The following is a 16,111-nucleotide window of genomic DNA, read 5'->3' as shown; positions in this document are numbered from 1 at the left end:
TAACCGCCTTTCCCGTCGATCCTATTGGCGCTCTGCGGCCATGTGAATGATATCACTAGTGGGATCTCATAGCACGGTCACTGATCCACGGCTGAACACTGCACGTCCACCTCGATCGGACGCATCAACAGCGGTGATCAGACCTGTAAATGGTCCCTCCCGCACCATTGACTCGCAGAATGCACGATTGATAGGTCAGGTAATAGAGCTCGCTGCAGATCTGGGTGACACTATGAGCTGTCAAGCAGAAGAAATCTGCAGGGGACCTACGGATGCACCTGTCTACCGGGTACGTGAACCAGGCGGGGAAATGGGTTTGAGAGGTGAAGCAACCAAACAAGTCGTATTCTAAATGAACAGGAGCGGAATTCGCGGGTAGCTGGATAATGCTCAAGGAGAGGCAGTGGGAAGCCGTGCTGTGGTGATGGCTGGCTGGCTGGCGGAGAAGCACGTGAACAAGCCTCCAAAACTACCCTGTCGAGTAGGGTGCTAGGGGCCGCCTTTCCGCGGTGTGCGGCCTGTCCCGGATATGCAAGGTCACGCTGACCGGGCTACAGGCGCTGCGTGCTGTGTTACTGGGGAGGATCTCCTGGTGCGCCAAACTCGGCGGGTAAGAAGTACGTCGCCCAAAATGTCCGGTTCAATCCTTGTGCAACGAGCACTACATTGGGTGTAACGCCGTTGAAATGCTCAATCTCTGCAGCGCTGATTCATCATGTCTCCTTGTCGAGAGTTAGTATACGCGTGCTGCTCGTTCTAGCGAGTAGCTACACTATTGTGGAAGCGGCCATTTTTCTCCGGCTATTGTGGCGGACCAGGAAGGGACAAGATCAAGCACGGCGACGATCGATAGACGAGACGGAACAAGGGCGGGTGGGGTACGAGGGATCTCAGCGGCGGCCCGTAATTGATTGACCGCAGGGTAGGCGCTAAGCCGCTTGTGGACGAGATTGGCCATGCTTTTCATCAGCCAGTGTCGGCGACTCCATTGACCTCAGCTCCTCACATCACCGCCGATCCACACGACTGATGGCACTACATGACTCTCCGCGCCCAAGCAAAGCAACTCCATCATTACGCCCGCCGTTCGTAACAACTGCATACTCCTACCTTCACTAGGTACCTTTTAATCCATCAGTATGTCAACCCCTGCCTCCCAATGTCTGGTCACCATGTCACCTCAGCTCATGTTTCGCTTCCTTTTCTTTTGCACTGACGTACAACAAAACATGGGAGCGGTCTGTCTCGAGTCCTCACCGTGCATTTTGTTGATTTTCGCCTTCGCCTCCGGGCCACTTGCGCCTCATGTCTCCGTGTGCGGCAGGTGGAGACTCAAGCAAACTAGCTCGCCCTACTAGTCTATTGCATATCAGTGCAATGCATGTGATGAACCAAGTCGAGTAAAATCTACCAGTGGCCTCTCACTGGCTCCTGGACGGCTCGGTCTCATCAGCGCGCTGCCCCATCGAGCCGTAGGTGGGTGTGACCTTCTGCATGTTGCGTCAATCTTGGTGATCGACACTTTTGCTTGCCAGACAACCACGCGCGAGCTAATGTGAGGGAGAAGAAACGCGCATAACCCTGTTGCAGACTTTTGTTCCTCGGCCTTCTGCTGCCGGTAGATATCTCTTTACGTGTCTGATGCGTTGAAATCCCCACTTTCCAAGACCTGGTTGATATCCTCCCCAAACCACGAGCCCCTCCCGCTCGCATTTTGACTTGGCCAACATGACTTCCAAGAATACCGAGCAGTTGCGTTCTCAGATGCCTGTACCCCAGCTTGCCACATCGATTCGCAGCGAAAACCCAATGGACTACGGAGCTACACCGCACCGTCAAGGTCACGTAACCAAGAAGTTTGTCTTGTGCTTCGATGGCACAGGTAACAAGTTCTCTGGTACAGATTCAGACAGTAATATTCTCAAAATCTATCGCATGCTCGATCGCAATGGCGATGACCAATTTCATTACTACCAGCCGGGTATTGGCACTTATATCACCAAAGCCAATGGCTCCATGACCAGAACAGGCCGATGGGAAAGATTCCAGTCATGGTATGCCAAAGCAAAAGACAGTGCAATCGGTAGGCTTGCCCTTGTTGGTGATTTTGCACAATCTAACGCCACCAGGAACATCCTTTGACATGCACGTTATGGCAGGATACAAGGTATGTTAGCAAAGTCTTTCTAAGCGGGGTTGTACAGAACTCCTGGAATCCAGAATCTCAGTTACTATGAGCTGTTTGACTGACAGACTTGTAGTTTTTGATGCGATACTATACCCCTGGAGATGATATTTATTTTTTCGGTTTCTCGCGAGGCGCCTATACCGCTCGCTTTCTTGCCGAAATGCTGGATCATGTCGGTTTACTTTCTGTGAGTATCTGATCATTGCAACATAGTGCGCATTATTCTAACTCTTAGTAGGCAGGTAATGAGGAGATGTGCCAATTTGCGTGGAAGTAAGTTTTTTAACAGATATGACGAGATCTCGCTGACCAAGCTTTCAGGACATTTCAAAAATGGCAATGTCGAGTTCCAGAAGAGGAGAAAAACAGGAAGCCTGGCGAAAAGTCAGAAAAACATAAACAACTCGAGTTCATGTGCGCTTTCAGAGAGACATTTAGCCGTCCTGTCAAGCCCATCCGCTTTCTTGGTCTTTTCGATACTGTCAACAGTGTCCCGGCCTTTGAAAATGCATGGATGCAGCGCAGCAGGTTCCCATACACTGCACGAAGTAGCGCCCGCGTCATCCGACATGCGGTTTCAATCGATGAGCGCCGCGCAAAATTCCGACAAGATTTGATCTCCCAGGAAAAGCCAGACAGGTCCATGTACTATAAACACCGTCATAAGCATTTGAACCAGATGAAGGACATGGTTCACAGTCATGGCGATCATGAGCATGTTGATGAAAAAGACAACCACGGTGAGGAAGACAGAGGTCGAAGTGAGAATCTGCTTCCTCCTGAGCGATTTAGAAATCCTCATGACACTTCGGGAGTGCGTAGTTCAAGCAAGGGGTACAATAATCGCTCGCCTACTCCCTCGATGCGATCAGTCGATGCTCGCGCAACCTACAACTCAGAAGACGAAGAAGGCGAACAGGACATTAAAGAAGTCTGGTTTCCCGGCTGCCATGCTGTGAGTGCGATCTTGACATGATAGTATGGTTGATAAAAACTAACGCAGTACAGGACATTGGAGGCGGCTGGCCCATTGACGACGGCGACGCAGCACTAAGCCACGTCCCTCTCGTCTGGATGGTACGCGAAGCCCAAAAAGCCGGTCTCGAATTCGACGAGGAGAAGCTAGAAGCTCTAAGCTGCTGCCACGAAAACGCCATGCCCAGCGGTGGTACCCACACCCACAACGATGTCCCAACCATTGAAGTCGACCCCGCCTCGCCCTCAGCCACCGACGCCGACGCAATCACGTCCAGTGGAATCACGGGCTATACCGACGACGAAACCATTCTCCTGCACCACCGCGAAACCCCAGACACGCATTTCCACCAGCACCTCAACGCTGCAGCGACCAAAGGCCGCATCCACGACGTCCTGCAGTTCAACAACGGCGTAAACCGCATGGGCGTTATTTCCTGGAACATAATGGAGTACCTCCCCTTCCGCCGCATGGACCTGCAAGAAGACGGCAGTTGGAAAGCTATCCGTTGGCCGCTGCCCAAGGGTGAAACACGTGATATCCCTGCCAACGCCGTGATCCACTGCAGCGTCATCAAGCGCATGCGTGCGGATCCAAAGTACCGCCCTGGCAACTTGATTGTAGGAGGTGGCGGAAGGGGTGTGCGAACTGCGCCCGGTGATTACGGTATGGGTAAGTGGGTTGTGTCGTGTGAAGAGGGTCATCATGTTGGTGAGTGCTTTGTTAGACGGCATCCGCCCGAGCGTACCAAGACGGATGAAACGACAGGTGGGCGTAAGGGGAGTAAGGGGAGTAAGGGGAGTAAAGGGAGTAAGGAGGATTATATAGGGGCGAGGAGGACATCGTGCGGGACGAATTGTGAGGAGTAGGGTGAGTTTTTTGTGTATATGTTTTCAAAAGTGTTTGCGTTGGTCGTTGGCGTCATGGCTGTAATACTGGACGCGGGCAGTTGCAAGTCTTTGGGAAATTGGATGGATTTTTTTTGTCTTATCATTTTTTGTTTTTTTGTTTTTTGTTTTTTACCAAATTATTATGATGTTTCTAAATTCTAATACTAGAAAATTTACGTTCATTCGTTGAAGGATTTTAATGTCGTCTGTTGAGCGAAATTGAGTCTAGACATGGGAAGGCGAAATCGGCAATCTATCTCCCAATCTTATTTTTTTCTTTTACACATTTTCTCTCAAGAGGACCGCCAGAAGACCTGTCTGTTACACCATATCCCGTCATACATCTTTTTTTTTATTATATATCCCTGAAAGAAATTCCGCATCACAAATTCCATTCAAACACACACCCTACACCGTATATCCAAGAGAGAGAATTAAAACCCCTTGGAATCCAAATTAATCTATCAAATCCTTCCCTAAGCACTCTAAAAAAACACCCTTAAACATATGTTTTCCTAAAAAGAAAAAAGAAAGAATCACTGGCAATTTCTCTCTCCACACATACACACACTTCCTCACCCCCTTCTTACTGCAAAGCAAAATACACAGCCCTAGCCTCAGCCCTGACCTCCTTCTCCTCTACATTCCTCTGCTTCTCTTCCTTGCCTTTTCCCACTTTCTCTTCATCTAGTCCACCTGTCAGTCTCTTTCTCTCCATCTTTCCCTTCTCCAACACCCATATGAAGAAAGAGACCGGTGAACTTACGTCGCGTATTCCACATTTTGCCAAGAACTTTCTTCGACACCGATGTACGGGAGCGTACAGAGTTTGTATCCGAGGATGCAGACGCGGTGTATGATGGAGGCGAGAGAGCAGAGTAGACGGGCGGTGCGTGGACTGTAGCGGTAGCGGTAACAGTGGTGTCGGAGTGTGAAGACGACATTACTATCCCAGCGGTCTTTTGATATCTTGTTGTTTTATGAATGGAAAAGTGCGGTTCATACAAAAAAGGGGCAGTTGAGAGAAAGTTGGACAAAATTCAAATCTGCTTTGTGAGATAGTGATATCGATATTTCCATTCCCCCACCCTTCCCATATATATATATATACTCTTAACCCCAAGCGCTGTATGACTTTCTCACCTCCCCCCTTCCCCCCTCCATCCCGCATGTCCAAAACCCCTACACCGCACCATTCGGAATACATCCTCCCCCTCCTCCAGACCACCATTACAGCAGCAGCTGAGCCCACAGAAGTAAGCGGAGTAAAAAAAAAAAAGGGCGGTGGTCAGTATGAGTCGAGATGGCGCGCGTGCGCCTTAGGGCTTAGGCAGCAGTTGAGGTGTGTGCAGGGGTGAGGAAAAGGGTTAGGCGTCCAATGCCGAAGGTACTTGGGTTGTTTGATAGGTGCGCGGATATATAGGTATGTGAGAGGAGAAGAAGGGGATAAGGGGGGGGGGGGAAGGGGTTTATTCCGGAGGTGGAGGGAAGGAAGGGGGGAGGTTCGGAGTTCTGTGGGTTGAGGGGTGGGAATGGTGGAGGGTTCGGAATAAGATTTGGATGCGTAGGGGGGGCGCGCGGTTGCGGAATGGGATGGTGGGTTTGTGGCTTGATGTGGTTTTATTCCGGGACACATGTAATGAAGATGAGTAAGAAGGGCATGGGAGGAAGTACGTAGTTACGCTAGGCGCAGGAATAGTCACATTGATAGGCTTGGTAAAGAGGGATTATAAATCGATGTTGGGATGTGGGTTACGATTATCAACTCCGAAATTGGGAGATGATGGATAGATACATAAAGGAGTAACGGGTCAACAAATATTTACAGAAAAGAACTACTTCCGAAAGCACATGGATGCTCCATTTCATATCAGCTTTTTTTTACAAACACTGAGAGTAGAATTCACCCGATGCCTTGCAACTCGATCCAGAAGCACCTATGCAAAGTCAGTAAAAGATGAACATTTCTCAACCACATATTTCCCCTCTCCATGTTAATAAACTTACAAGTCGTACAACCCGTGAACCCCTTCCCTCCACACTGCCCAAACTTCGCAACGGAGCAACCCCCACTACCACCCCCATCCGTCGGCGCCGGCGCCGCAGACGTCGCCACCGTTGACGTCCTCAACGTAGTACTCGTCTGAGTCGGCGTAGCAGCCGGCGGTCCACCCGTAGCCGTAACCACCGATCCAGCCTGTCCAGCAACTGCTTCGGTGCCACCTGCAATAACCGCGGGGCCAGGGGCAACATACGACGCAAGCTTCTGGTAGATATTAATCAAGATACCCGGATCAGACGCCTTGTACGCGCCCGGGAAAGAAACGCCAGAGGGAACAGACGAGCCACCTCCTGTAACAGTAATCTGATAACACGTCATGTAGAACTGCGCTCCACCCGAGCTCCCTGCTGCATGCAGCGCAATAGCTTCAGCACGCAGCAGGTAATCTCCCGCAGCGAGGTCCGCAGGAATCTTTACATCCATCTTCCCACAATTCTTGTTCAGATCCTTGGTGCCCCAGTAGTCGTCTGAGCCGCCGCCGCCCGACGGATTGCGCGCCCAGGTGTCCTGGAAGATTTTGAAAAACGGGGTGGAGCCGTCGGCGGTCGAGGCGTCGGAGACTTTGGAGAGGTACACGAGGACGGGGCCGTAGTGGGCGCCGCCGATGGCTTCGTTGGCACAGGAGCGGTCGCCGTTTTGTTGGTGCATTTCGATGGTTACGGTGGTGCCGGCTGGGACGCTGCATTTGGAGGCGGCGGGGCCTTGGTTGGCGTTGCAGCGGATGTCGTTGCTTGTGACGGAGGTGACGGGGCTGTTGCTGTTGGGGAGTCTTGCGCAGGTGGACTGGTGGGTGGGTGTTAGTGTTGTGGAAGGAATGGGTTTAGAGGGTACATATCTTGTCTACTCCGTTGACCCAGAGGTCTTGGAATGTTGCGTGGGCAGCAACATGGGTTGCAAAGGCAGATATGCCGGTTAGTAGGAAAGTGTTCTTCATTACGGAAGTTGTATGGCGTTTGCCTAAACAAGAAGATATAGGAGATGATGAGCAGTGACTTTCAATGTGACAGTTTACTGCATATTACAATCCTTTTATACTGAGATATGGGCAGCTAAACACTACACTGCGTGCTCGGTTGCATCTCGCTTCCAGCACGTCTCGACAGGCGGGGCTTTGAGGCATATCAGGTCGGATGACCTGGATGTATAAACGCAAAGCTTGTTTTTCACCTGGATCCGGGTTCAGTCTTCCACACGTGGTATAATGTGGGTTGGATGTATATTAATCAGTCTGCAAGGCCTCGTCTGTGACGCGTGGGCACTCTCATAGCGAGCGCTGGGGTATTCTCAAGGCCTCGCCTCCCTAGTGGACCATTTGTATATAATACGTATGGCATATAGGACCCACCGGGTCATGGTTCTGTCTAGCTGGAGTCTAGTGGGGTCGTAGGAAAATAACATTGGGTGTCCCCGATATTCCATGAGAATTCAAATGTTTTCTCGATTTCTTGCTTGCTCGTCCACTATTTAATCCAAGGTGGGATAACATGTGCTTTTTGTGGGGTTCGATTTACTATGTGAGGTCAGCTGCAGCTGTAAAAATGTCCCCATTGAAGTGACTGTGACTCGAGATGACCTCGCTAATAGTCGATATATTAAGTCGATAAGCTATCGAAAGTAATTTGTTTAAATGAAGACACGCCACGTGCCGAATCGCGCAGTCCCCGGATCTGTAGCTTGGCAAGAAGCTTGTTTTACGTCCATGTATGACAGCATCAGTAATGGGCCTTACTATCAACGTGGGTTTAGTTGGTGTTCGTGTGCTGATGGGTCCAGGGGGCACAGTGTTGGGTTGCAAGTCGTGCGAGGCTGTTTCGTTATGAACCAATCGGCTAGTCGTGCTGGATATTAAACACATGCACTTTCGAAAATCACTTTCCTTCTCAACGACCGGTGTTTGATTCTGCAAGAGTCATAGTTTTTCCTGTCCCTCTTTCCTAATACAAGCATGAAAATGCTTTTCTAGCCCGTGTTGACACATGACCTGAGCAACAATTGCACGTGACACCAATCAGCAGCTACATATCTGGATATTGTTCTTACACTACACCTTGTCCCACACCGTCTCCGCCTTTCTTACCTAATCCCCAGCCTTTCCGAACCCCACATACTACCCTGCTCTAGCAATACTTTTTTCACGTTGCAGTAGTCCATCCGTGTATCCGCTCGAACAACGCTTGTGGCTTGCGGCATTGCGAGTAACAGTGTAGCGATATCCAGAATTCCGGCTGGATCGCTTTGAATACTGAGGGAATTAAGTGTAGGCTAGAAAGCTATTAGGCTTGCGAGAGAGACTCAGTCAAGTCGATGCCTGTAAAGCGAGATTGGTTATTCATCTAGGGTTACTTCAGAAAAGTTGAACGTCATGTCGGTAGAAATTTGGTATTTGCTTTGTTCGGGTGGCTTTAGACTAGAGAGGGAATGTGTAGATGGAAGTGGTGTACGGGATGGAAGGGGTTTGGAGGCATAGTATTGATACTTGGTTCTCTTCCTTTCTAAGCCACTTTCCTTAGTGAATGATTTGGCTAATAGAATGATTCAGGGACTAGTAGGGTGGTCGAGCAGGTGGGAACTTGAAAGATAACTGTTGCACAAACGGAGATTTTTGAGAATGAGAACCGGGAAAAAGAAAGGGAAAAAGAAAACGCAAAGACTCGAAGAGAAGGTGTCTTCGCCAAGTTCCAGGAGTCTCATTGTTACATCCAGCACACCGCCTGCAATCCAGATGTGTATCTCAATCGATACTTTTTCATGCCGCATGAAGAGACGGAACTTTCGCTTAAGAAATGGATAGAGAACGAAGTTCTATAAAGCCACAGCTATCGAAGCCGTTCCGATCATCAAGTTCAACCCTATATCCTTTAGATTCTATTTACTTACCTGAAGCTACAATGCGTGCCTCTTGGACCCTCGCTGTTTCCGCCCTCTACACAACAACTATCTCTGCCAATGACATGCAATATGCCATGGGCGGACTCGACCTCCCTGGAACCATGTACGCGTGTGAGAGTGGCAAGTAAACCTAATAAAAGTAGCACTTGGCACATCTAACACCAATGGATAGGTGCTAGCCCATCAATCACTTGTACAGACCCGTCACTAAACAACCACGACTGCTCATGCACGTGCACAAACGGCCTCACATTCAAGCAGCCCGTCCCCTCGCCAACTGGAGACAACGCGACCGCCTGTCCTTCGCTAGACGAGTGCCAGGCGAGCAACGTGCAGTGCCTGGAGCGTGAGCAGGCACTAGAAGTACAATTGGTATCCAAGCAACAAGAGCTGGTGGACCGCGAGAATGCACTGCAAGCACAACTGACATCCAAGCAACAACAGCTGGTGAATCGCGAAAAGACACTATCAGCGCAGCTCGCAGCCAAGCAAGCAGAGCTGAACAATAACAAGCCCTTTATGTTTTTGCCCATGACCTGCCGCGTCGAGACGAACAACGGCATTAGCAATTCTGGCACCGCCTACCGGAGACTCCCAAAGAACAGCCCGAGGGAATGCGCGCAGCTCTGCTCCAAATCCGGTTTCTTTTTCCTCGGAGATGGAACTGGATGCTCGTGCGGAAACACCTCTCTTGGCACCGTGGCAGTTCCGGTGGCCGAGTGTTCGACAAAGTGCCCTGGAGATCCAAATCACACGTGCGGGTCGCGGACAAGGGTAATGGTGTACTATAAGTACTATATTTGAAGATGGAGAGCGGGCATGGCTAGAGTGGGTGGTTAGGCAGGGTTGAGTTGGAGACAAAGGGTTACCAAGGTAGCGTCGTGTGTTGGGACTCGAGTTGGGATATACTGGTGAATAGAAATGGTCTGTTGTTGGTTAGAACAATGTATCGCGCCATAGTATATATATACACACTGTGCGGGCCAAAAACGGTATAATGCACTTGAGAAGTCATGTCCTCCCTGCATCTGCGACCGCCTCGCGCTACGCTCCGCGGCCCGCCGTTTCCTTTAGGCACCGGCAAGAAGATGAAATGGAGGGGCGGCAAAAGAGTGGGGTAACAGTTCCATGACGTTTGAGCTCTGCAGCTACCTAGCTGTACAAATCATCAACAAACCCTCGCTGCCCACGCAGCACTCTTTGTTACTGTTGCTTAGCACTTTGACATTGCCAATCGCTTTCCCCCAGACAAGGAAGAACGAAATAGACAACAGCAAACTCGACAATGGCATCACCAAAGACGGTTCGCTGGGGTATCCTGGCTACAGGAGGCATCGCTCTCACCTTGTACGTTGTAATGGTTTACCCCGCCATGGTGCCACCACGTCCCACCCCCCACCATAGATGGCTATGGCAGCAGGCTGACGGGACAACAACAGTACCAGGGATTTGTTGTGCGATCCCACGACTCGTGGCGTGAACCATCTCAAGCACACGGTTGTTGCCGCTGCGTCGTCGACGTCGGAATCGCGTGCCAAAGACTTTCTCAAGGAGGTCGGCGCGCCGTCGGACGCAAAGGCATACGGATCGTACGAGGAGTTTGTTAAGAACCCGGACATTGACGTTGTCTACATTGCCACGCCGCACTCTCACCACTACCAGAACGCAATGCTGTGCTTGGAGGCGGGCAAGAATGTGCTGTGCGAAAAGGCCTTTACTGTCAATGCGGCCCAGGCACGGAAGCTTGCCGAGGTTGCCAGGTCAAAGAACCTGTTCCTGATGGAGGCAGTATGGACCCGCTACTTTCCTCTGTCGATATATGTGCGTGAGCAAATCACTGCTGGACGCATTGGACCCGTCACGCGCGTCCTCTCCGATAACAGCATGGCGCTCGACCCGGAGAAGAGCTTTGCCGATGGCAAGAACCGCATGGTCAACCCAGACCTGGCTGGTGGCGCCCTGCTTGATCTCGGCATCTACGCACTGACCTGGGTCTTCCAGACCATATACCACACGCAGCCCGAGAAGACGCGCCAGGCGCCCCAGCTGCAAGCCTTTGTCAAGAACTACGAGCCGACAGGAATGGCTGATGAGCACAGCACCGTGATTCTGCGATTTCCACGCTCAAAGGAGGAAGGCGGTGAGGCGCATGCTGTAGCCACAACGTCTCTTCGTGTAGCCACTTCACCTGGGGGAAACATGGACACACCGTTTGTTCGTATTCAAGGACCATTGGGCGAGATCCAAGTGTTTGGGTCGTCGTTCCGGCCCCGCTCGACCAAGATTATTACCAAGGACGGCAAGGTCGAATCCAAGGAATTTCCGATCCCGGGCCCAGGTAAGGGAAGCGGCTGGTACAACGGCTTTGGTGGCTCACTACAATCAGAAGGAGAGGGTCAAGGCATGTTCTGGGAGGCAGATGAGGCAGCCGATGCCATCATCAACGGTCGGAAGGAGGGCAGGTTCCTGGGCCTGGATGAGAGCATTTTGATCATGGAGGTCATGGATGAGGTAAGGAAGCAGGGGGGTCTGGCATACCCTGACAAGATTGAGACATTGGACTACCCTACGCAATTGTAAGTGCGGTCAGGTGTGCGATTGCGTATGCGGTAGGACAAGCGGGCATATGCCTAGACGACGAGTAAATGGCGCATGGTTGGAGACGATGCATAAGACTGAAGGGTTTTTTTTTCTGATCAGCATGTGGAAGATGCTAGGCATTAGCTATGATGTTGTCATGTTTCCTGCATTGGTGCGGTTGACCGCCATAGCAATAGCAATAATCTTCGGCTAGCACTACCCCTGCGGTGTAATTGTTCCCGAGTTGCTCCGCTGTCCAAAGTGCATGCGATCTTCGCCCTTGTGACGACAATGGCTCCAACAGGGGGGGATGATTGACCAAGAGTATCTTGCAATGGCCCGTTTGATGCCTACTGTGCCCGAAGCGGAGAGCAGGTGTGGGTATAGACTTGATCGGGAGAGATTGGCACAGTGCTGGAAAGGGTAAAGTGAGCCGTGAAGGCCGTGGGAATGACGTTGTGCTAGTCGGCATGCCCCGAATCGGGAGCAGGATTACCAAGCCGATGGCGCAAGATACAAGCGCGGCGGCCAGGGGAGCATGGAATCAAGTGGGTGGGTGCGGATCGTGCTTTGAGGGAAGAAGATGCCGTGGCATAGAAACGTGTCAGCAGAAGTGCATATGGCTGGGCTGGGAGAGTATGATGGAGGCATGGATGACAGGCAGAGAGGGCTTTTCGAGTTTGCGCGGCACGCGGAAGCAGTACCGGGACATGAGGAAGGATTCGGGTGGGTCTTTTCGGGCCTTTGGTATCTGAACATGGTCCAGACTCTAGACCAGCCGACGATCTCTAGACAACAGATCCCCGAAATACCGTGCAGTGTAGCCATTGATACGGTACACGGGTTTTAAGGCCTACCGACGACTTGAAACTGGCGTCGGCTAGCGGCAATGGTCGGACCCTGATGCTTGGGGCTCTGAAACCAGCTGGTAGGGTAGCTGCAGGTGCCTGAAGGGGCACTAGCAAAACGTAGAGCGGCGGTGGTGGGCAGCACGGAGGATGCAGGTCGAAGGGGGCAAAAAGGGTTCTGTTGTGGTGTTGGTACACAATTCGTGGTCCGAAACACGGCTAGTAGAGGCTGTACGTCTTTTATTTGTTTTTTATTTTTAACTTGTTGCTGGGTGAAGAGGGGTTTGGCGTGCTCTAGAAGGCGGCAGGTGTGTAGTTAGGATGCAGGGTGGCAGAAATCAAGGTCGGCGAATGGTGTTGCCCACAAGGGTAAGAATAGCGATGGTGGTGATGGTAGACGGAAGATGCCGCTGCTAGGCCGTGCGGGGAATGGCGGCGTGTGCCTCGCAACGGGAACATCTGGGTAGAGAGATGGTGGACGGATGCAGAAGTGATTGGGGGAGCTGGGAGGGGGGATGCAGCGGCGATAGGCTGAGTCATGGGAGGCGCAATCGATCGTGCAGGAGAGCAGGGCCGAGTCATATGCGCCAGGAGGGTTCTTAGTGGATACTACTACTTACTCGGGACATATGGCAGGCGTAGTAGGACTGGAGTAGTGTAGGCTGCTAGCGGTAGCACTCGTTGTCGGTTGGCATCCGAGTTCCCCGCATCATCAAACGGTGGCGCAGCCAGGCCCAAAGCATGCCTCCGAGCCGCACGTAGACTGGGAGTGAGCTGGCGTGCCAGTGGTTGTCGACGTGTATCGACACAATTCATACATGCATCGGCGATGTGAGGCGAAGCAGCAAGGCAAGGCAAGGCAAGGCAAGGCGGCAGGGCGGCAGGGCGCACAGTGGCAGGCGGCGGAGGCGGCGGGGCAGGCAGGGCCCACGGGCAGGGAGACGATGGTGGAGGAGGAGGTGGTAGTAGTGTACGGGAAGTGGTGGAGGTGGTGGAGGTGGTGGAGGTGGTGGTGGTACACCTAGTAGTAGTGGTAGTGGTGTACTATTGTTAGTGGGCGAATTCCCGACGGACCGGGAAGACGCAGCATAGCGGGCTGGCGGGCTGGCGGGCTGGCCGCGACACCGAGTCCCTGCACTACGATTGAAAAGTTCGGCGCAATCGCTTTCGCATCTCGCACTGGCAGCGGCAGTTTTGGACGAGTGGGCAGCGTGGTCGAGACGTGCACACGACCACCACGACCACCATGCTTCTTCTTCTCCCTGCGTCGTGAATCCCGCCCGCCCCCATGTCCTCCTCGACGCCCGCGCCGACAACAAACTCGCGCCGAGTCCCGCTCGACAAACGCAAGCGCACCGAGACGAGTTGCGACAAGTGCAAGTCGCGCAAGCAGAAATGCCGCAAGGAGCCCGGCCAGGACGCGTGCAGGTACTGCATGGTACACAACATTGAGTGTCTTACCACGCAGCCTCGCAAGAAGCGCCTGTATGGCAGCGTTGAGGGCCTCGGCACCCGCCTGGCGCTGCTCGAGGCCCTCGTCAAGGGCCTGCTGCCAGAGGCCGATGTCTCCAGCACCGACGCCCTGCGCCAGCTCGCTACCTCGCACGGCATCCCCCTCCCAGAATCTGTAGCCGCTCAGGGCGATGCCGACCACGACGATGCTGCCGACCCGGACGGCGACGACACCGTCTCGCTGCTGCCGGACCAGCAGGGCCAGGTGCAGTACATTGGGCCCGCCAGCTCCTTTGCCTTTCATCTCAAGCTGCGTACCCTCGTCGGCCGTGGACCTTTGCGCGAGTTTGTCCTCTTTGGCAAGAATGCCGCCTCGACGTCGCCCGATGCCAGCGACCATCTCCAACATCATCACCAACACCAACACCACCACCACGCCCTGACCAACACGCCCGGCTCCCTCGACCCCGCCACCGCCGCCGCCGCTCACCTCGCCCCGAACCAGCGCCCGACCCTCGAGCTGCTCATCCGCACCTTCTTCGACCGCATCCACCAAGATATCCCCGTGCTGCATGAGCCCTCATTCCGCGAGGCCTACGATGCCTGGCTCGCAGACCCCCGCAATGCAGACCCCGCCTGGCTATGCACCTTCACCTGCATGCTGCTGCTCGCCCGCCGTGTTGCCCGCGTCCCCTTTGCCGAGGACCAGGAGCGGTTGTGGTGGCACCGCGTCCAGAAGCTGCTCCCAGGCGTCATCTTCACCTCGAGCGTCACGGCTGTCCAGGCCCTGATCCTCGCTGCCGCCCACCTGCACAACACCAACCACCGCGACGCCTGCTGGAACCTGACGGGCGCCGCCATCCGCATAGCCCACGCCATTGGCCTGCACCAGGACAGCGTGAGCGCAGGCAGCACGCCACTCGCCAGGGATACACGCAGGATGCTGTGGTGGGCCCTATACGGCTTTGAGAACATGCAGGTATCCTCCTACGACCGCCCCAGCGCAATCGAAGTCGCCGGTGGAAAGCTCCGCTACCCCAGTGACAAGATCATGAACTGCCCCCCTGGCCTCATGGCCGCCTATTGTCGCATGTGGGCCCTCTTGGGCACTGTATGTCGCGCGCCCAGGACACTCAAACCAAACTCGAGCGACGAGGCGTACGTTGGACCCCTGTCTCCCGCCGCATCTGCCCTGCGCGACCTGAGCCGGTGGAAGGAGACGCTCCCACAGCATTTGCAACCAGAAGCCATTGACGCTACCCCGCCCCCTTGCCAACGGACTCTGATCATGATGCACGGTCTGTATCACTACACCATGATTGTTCTGTGTCGCTCAGCACTCCTTGCCCGAGCTTCCACTCTGTCCAAAACCGGCACTGACTCGGCCAATCCAGCTCTGATAGCAATGGCTGACGCCTGTTCGGAATCCGGCCGCGACCTGGCCCAGTTGCTGCTCAAGTCCGATCATCTTGCAAAGTTTGATGCCGTTGTCAATTTCGACATTTGGTACATGCTAGCTTCAAGCTCAGTACTAGTTCTAGACCTGGTTTGTCTAAACAAACTCGAGGGTACCGACATGTCTGAATCTCGCATCCTCCTTTCTCAGCTTGCCGACCTCGCCCAACGGCACCGCCGGAACCCATACATGCCTGGCACACTGGAGAAATTTGCTTCCCTCGTCCCCGAACTGCACTCCATGGCCGACTCGCTAGCTTCGCCCGTCCGAATCTCCGAACCAAAAGCAGAGTCTCACGAGCCTCCACCACAACCCACACTCCCAACTCAGCCACTGACGCAGCCACCTGCCGTGCCGCACATGTACCACCAATCACCCCCTGCGGCTGGCACGTACATGTTTGCAGATGACATGCAGAGCCGCGGTTATCCAGATCAATCGTACGTCGGTCCGGCCATTCATCCCACTGGCCGCTATGATCGCAACACGCAACAGCATTTTATGGACTTTACCATCAACAACATGAATGACTGGAATTGGCACGACATGAGCGGTTTGCTCGATGATGGCGTGTCAGGCGTACCAAACATACCTGGCAATCCCCATGTACACGGATCGCAATCTACAGGGCCAAACTGAAGCTGGCTGTAGCAAAAACTGCACAAGTACGAATGAGCGCGCGTATGCGCAAGAGATACCCCCTCCCTTGACCCCCCCTTGCTCCATATATTGCCTACTAGCATGATTGTAATTTTCAAATCGCGGCATTG

At 53.2% G+C, this 16,111-nt stretch overlaps 7 protein-coding genes across 7 annotated transcripts; 4 read left to right on the top strand and 3 right to left on the bottom strand.

The window, feature by feature from the left end:
* Positions 1 to 1,728: 1,728 nt before the first annotated feature.
* Positions 1,729 to 4,033, top strand: COCCADRAFT_90830 (uncharacterized protein; the record flags this gene model as incomplete). Its single annotated transcript, XM_007712082.1, has 6 exons — positions 1,729 to 2,083; positions 2,130 to 2,167; positions 2,262 to 2,375; positions 2,427 to 2,461; positions 2,510 to 3,143; positions 3,197 to 4,033. 6 exons carry the CDS (start codon positions 1,729 to 1,731, stop codon positions 4,031 to 4,033), a joined length of 2,013 nt encoding a protein of 670 aa, XP_007710272.1.
* Positions 4,034 to 4,640: 607 nt separating this feature from the next.
* COCCADRAFT_3355 (uncharacterized protein) lies at positions 4,641 to 4,998 on the bottom strand (the record flags this gene model as incomplete). Its single annotated transcript, XM_007712051.1, has 2 exons — positions 4,641 to 4,741; positions 4,821 to 4,998. 2 exons carry the CDS (start codon positions 4,996 to 4,998, stop codon positions 4,641 to 4,643), a joined length of 279 nt encoding a protein of 92 aa, XP_007710241.1.
* Positions 4,999 to 5,380: 382 nt separating this feature from the next.
* Positions 5,381 to 5,647, bottom strand: COCCADRAFT_90848 (uncharacterized protein; the record flags this gene model as incomplete). The annotated part of the gene is made up of 1 exon (XM_007712081.1): positions 5,381 to 5,647. A coding segment is annotated over one exon (267 nt), but the record flags the coding sequence as incomplete, so codon positions are not given.
* A 288-nt stretch (positions 5,648 to 5,935) lies between these two features.
* Positions 5,936 to 7,050, bottom strand: COCCADRAFT_90790 (carbohydrate-binding module family 1 protein; the record flags this gene model as incomplete). The annotated part of the gene is made up of 3 exons (XM_007712080.1): positions 5,936 to 5,991; positions 6,062 to 6,899; positions 6,961 to 7,050. 3 exons carry the CDS (start codon positions 7,048 to 7,050, stop codon positions 5,936 to 5,938), a joined length of 984 nt encoding a protein of 327 aa, XP_007710270.1.
* Positions 7,051 to 9,004: 1,954 nt separating this feature from the next.
* COCCADRAFT_90850 (uncharacterized protein) lies at positions 9,005 to 9,809 on the top strand (the record flags this gene model as incomplete). Its single annotated transcript, XM_007712079.1, has 2 exons — positions 9,005 to 9,129; positions 9,185 to 9,809. The coding sequence occupies 2 exons, from the start codon at positions 9,005 to 9,007 to the stop codon at positions 9,807 to 9,809; spliced, it is 750 nt and encodes a 249-aa protein (XP_007710269.1).
* A 481-nt stretch (positions 9,810 to 10,290) lies between these two features.
* Positions 10,291 to 11,585, top strand: COCCADRAFT_3352 (uncharacterized protein; the record flags this gene model as incomplete). Its single annotated transcript, XM_007712050.1, has 2 exons — positions 10,291 to 10,352; positions 10,445 to 11,585. 2 exons carry the CDS (start codon positions 10,291 to 10,293, stop codon positions 11,583 to 11,585), a joined length of 1,203 nt encoding a protein of 400 aa, XP_007710240.1.
* Positions 11,586 to 13,721: 2,136 nt separating this feature from the next.
* On the top strand, positions 13,722 to 15,980 carry COCCADRAFT_35053 (uncharacterized protein; the record flags this gene model as incomplete). Its single annotated transcript, XM_007712064.1, has 1 exon — positions 13,722 to 15,980. One exon carries the CDS (start codon positions 13,722 to 13,724, stop codon positions 15,978 to 15,980), a length of 2,259 nt encoding a protein of 752 aa, XP_007710254.1.
* Between the last annotated feature and the right edge of the window lie 131 nt (positions 15,981 to 16,111).

This window comes from Bipolaris zeicola (genome assembly GCF_000523435.1).
Source record: "Bipolaris zeicola 26-R-13 unplaced genomic scaffold scaffold_38, whole genome shotgun sequence".
In the NCBI taxonomy this organism is placed as follows: domain Eukaryota; kingdom Fungi; phylum Ascomycota; class Dothideomycetes; order Pleosporales; family Pleosporaceae; genus Bipolaris; species Bipolaris zeicola.
Note: the sequence above shows the minus strand (reverse complement) of the source record. Positions and strands in the feature narration are given on the sequence as shown.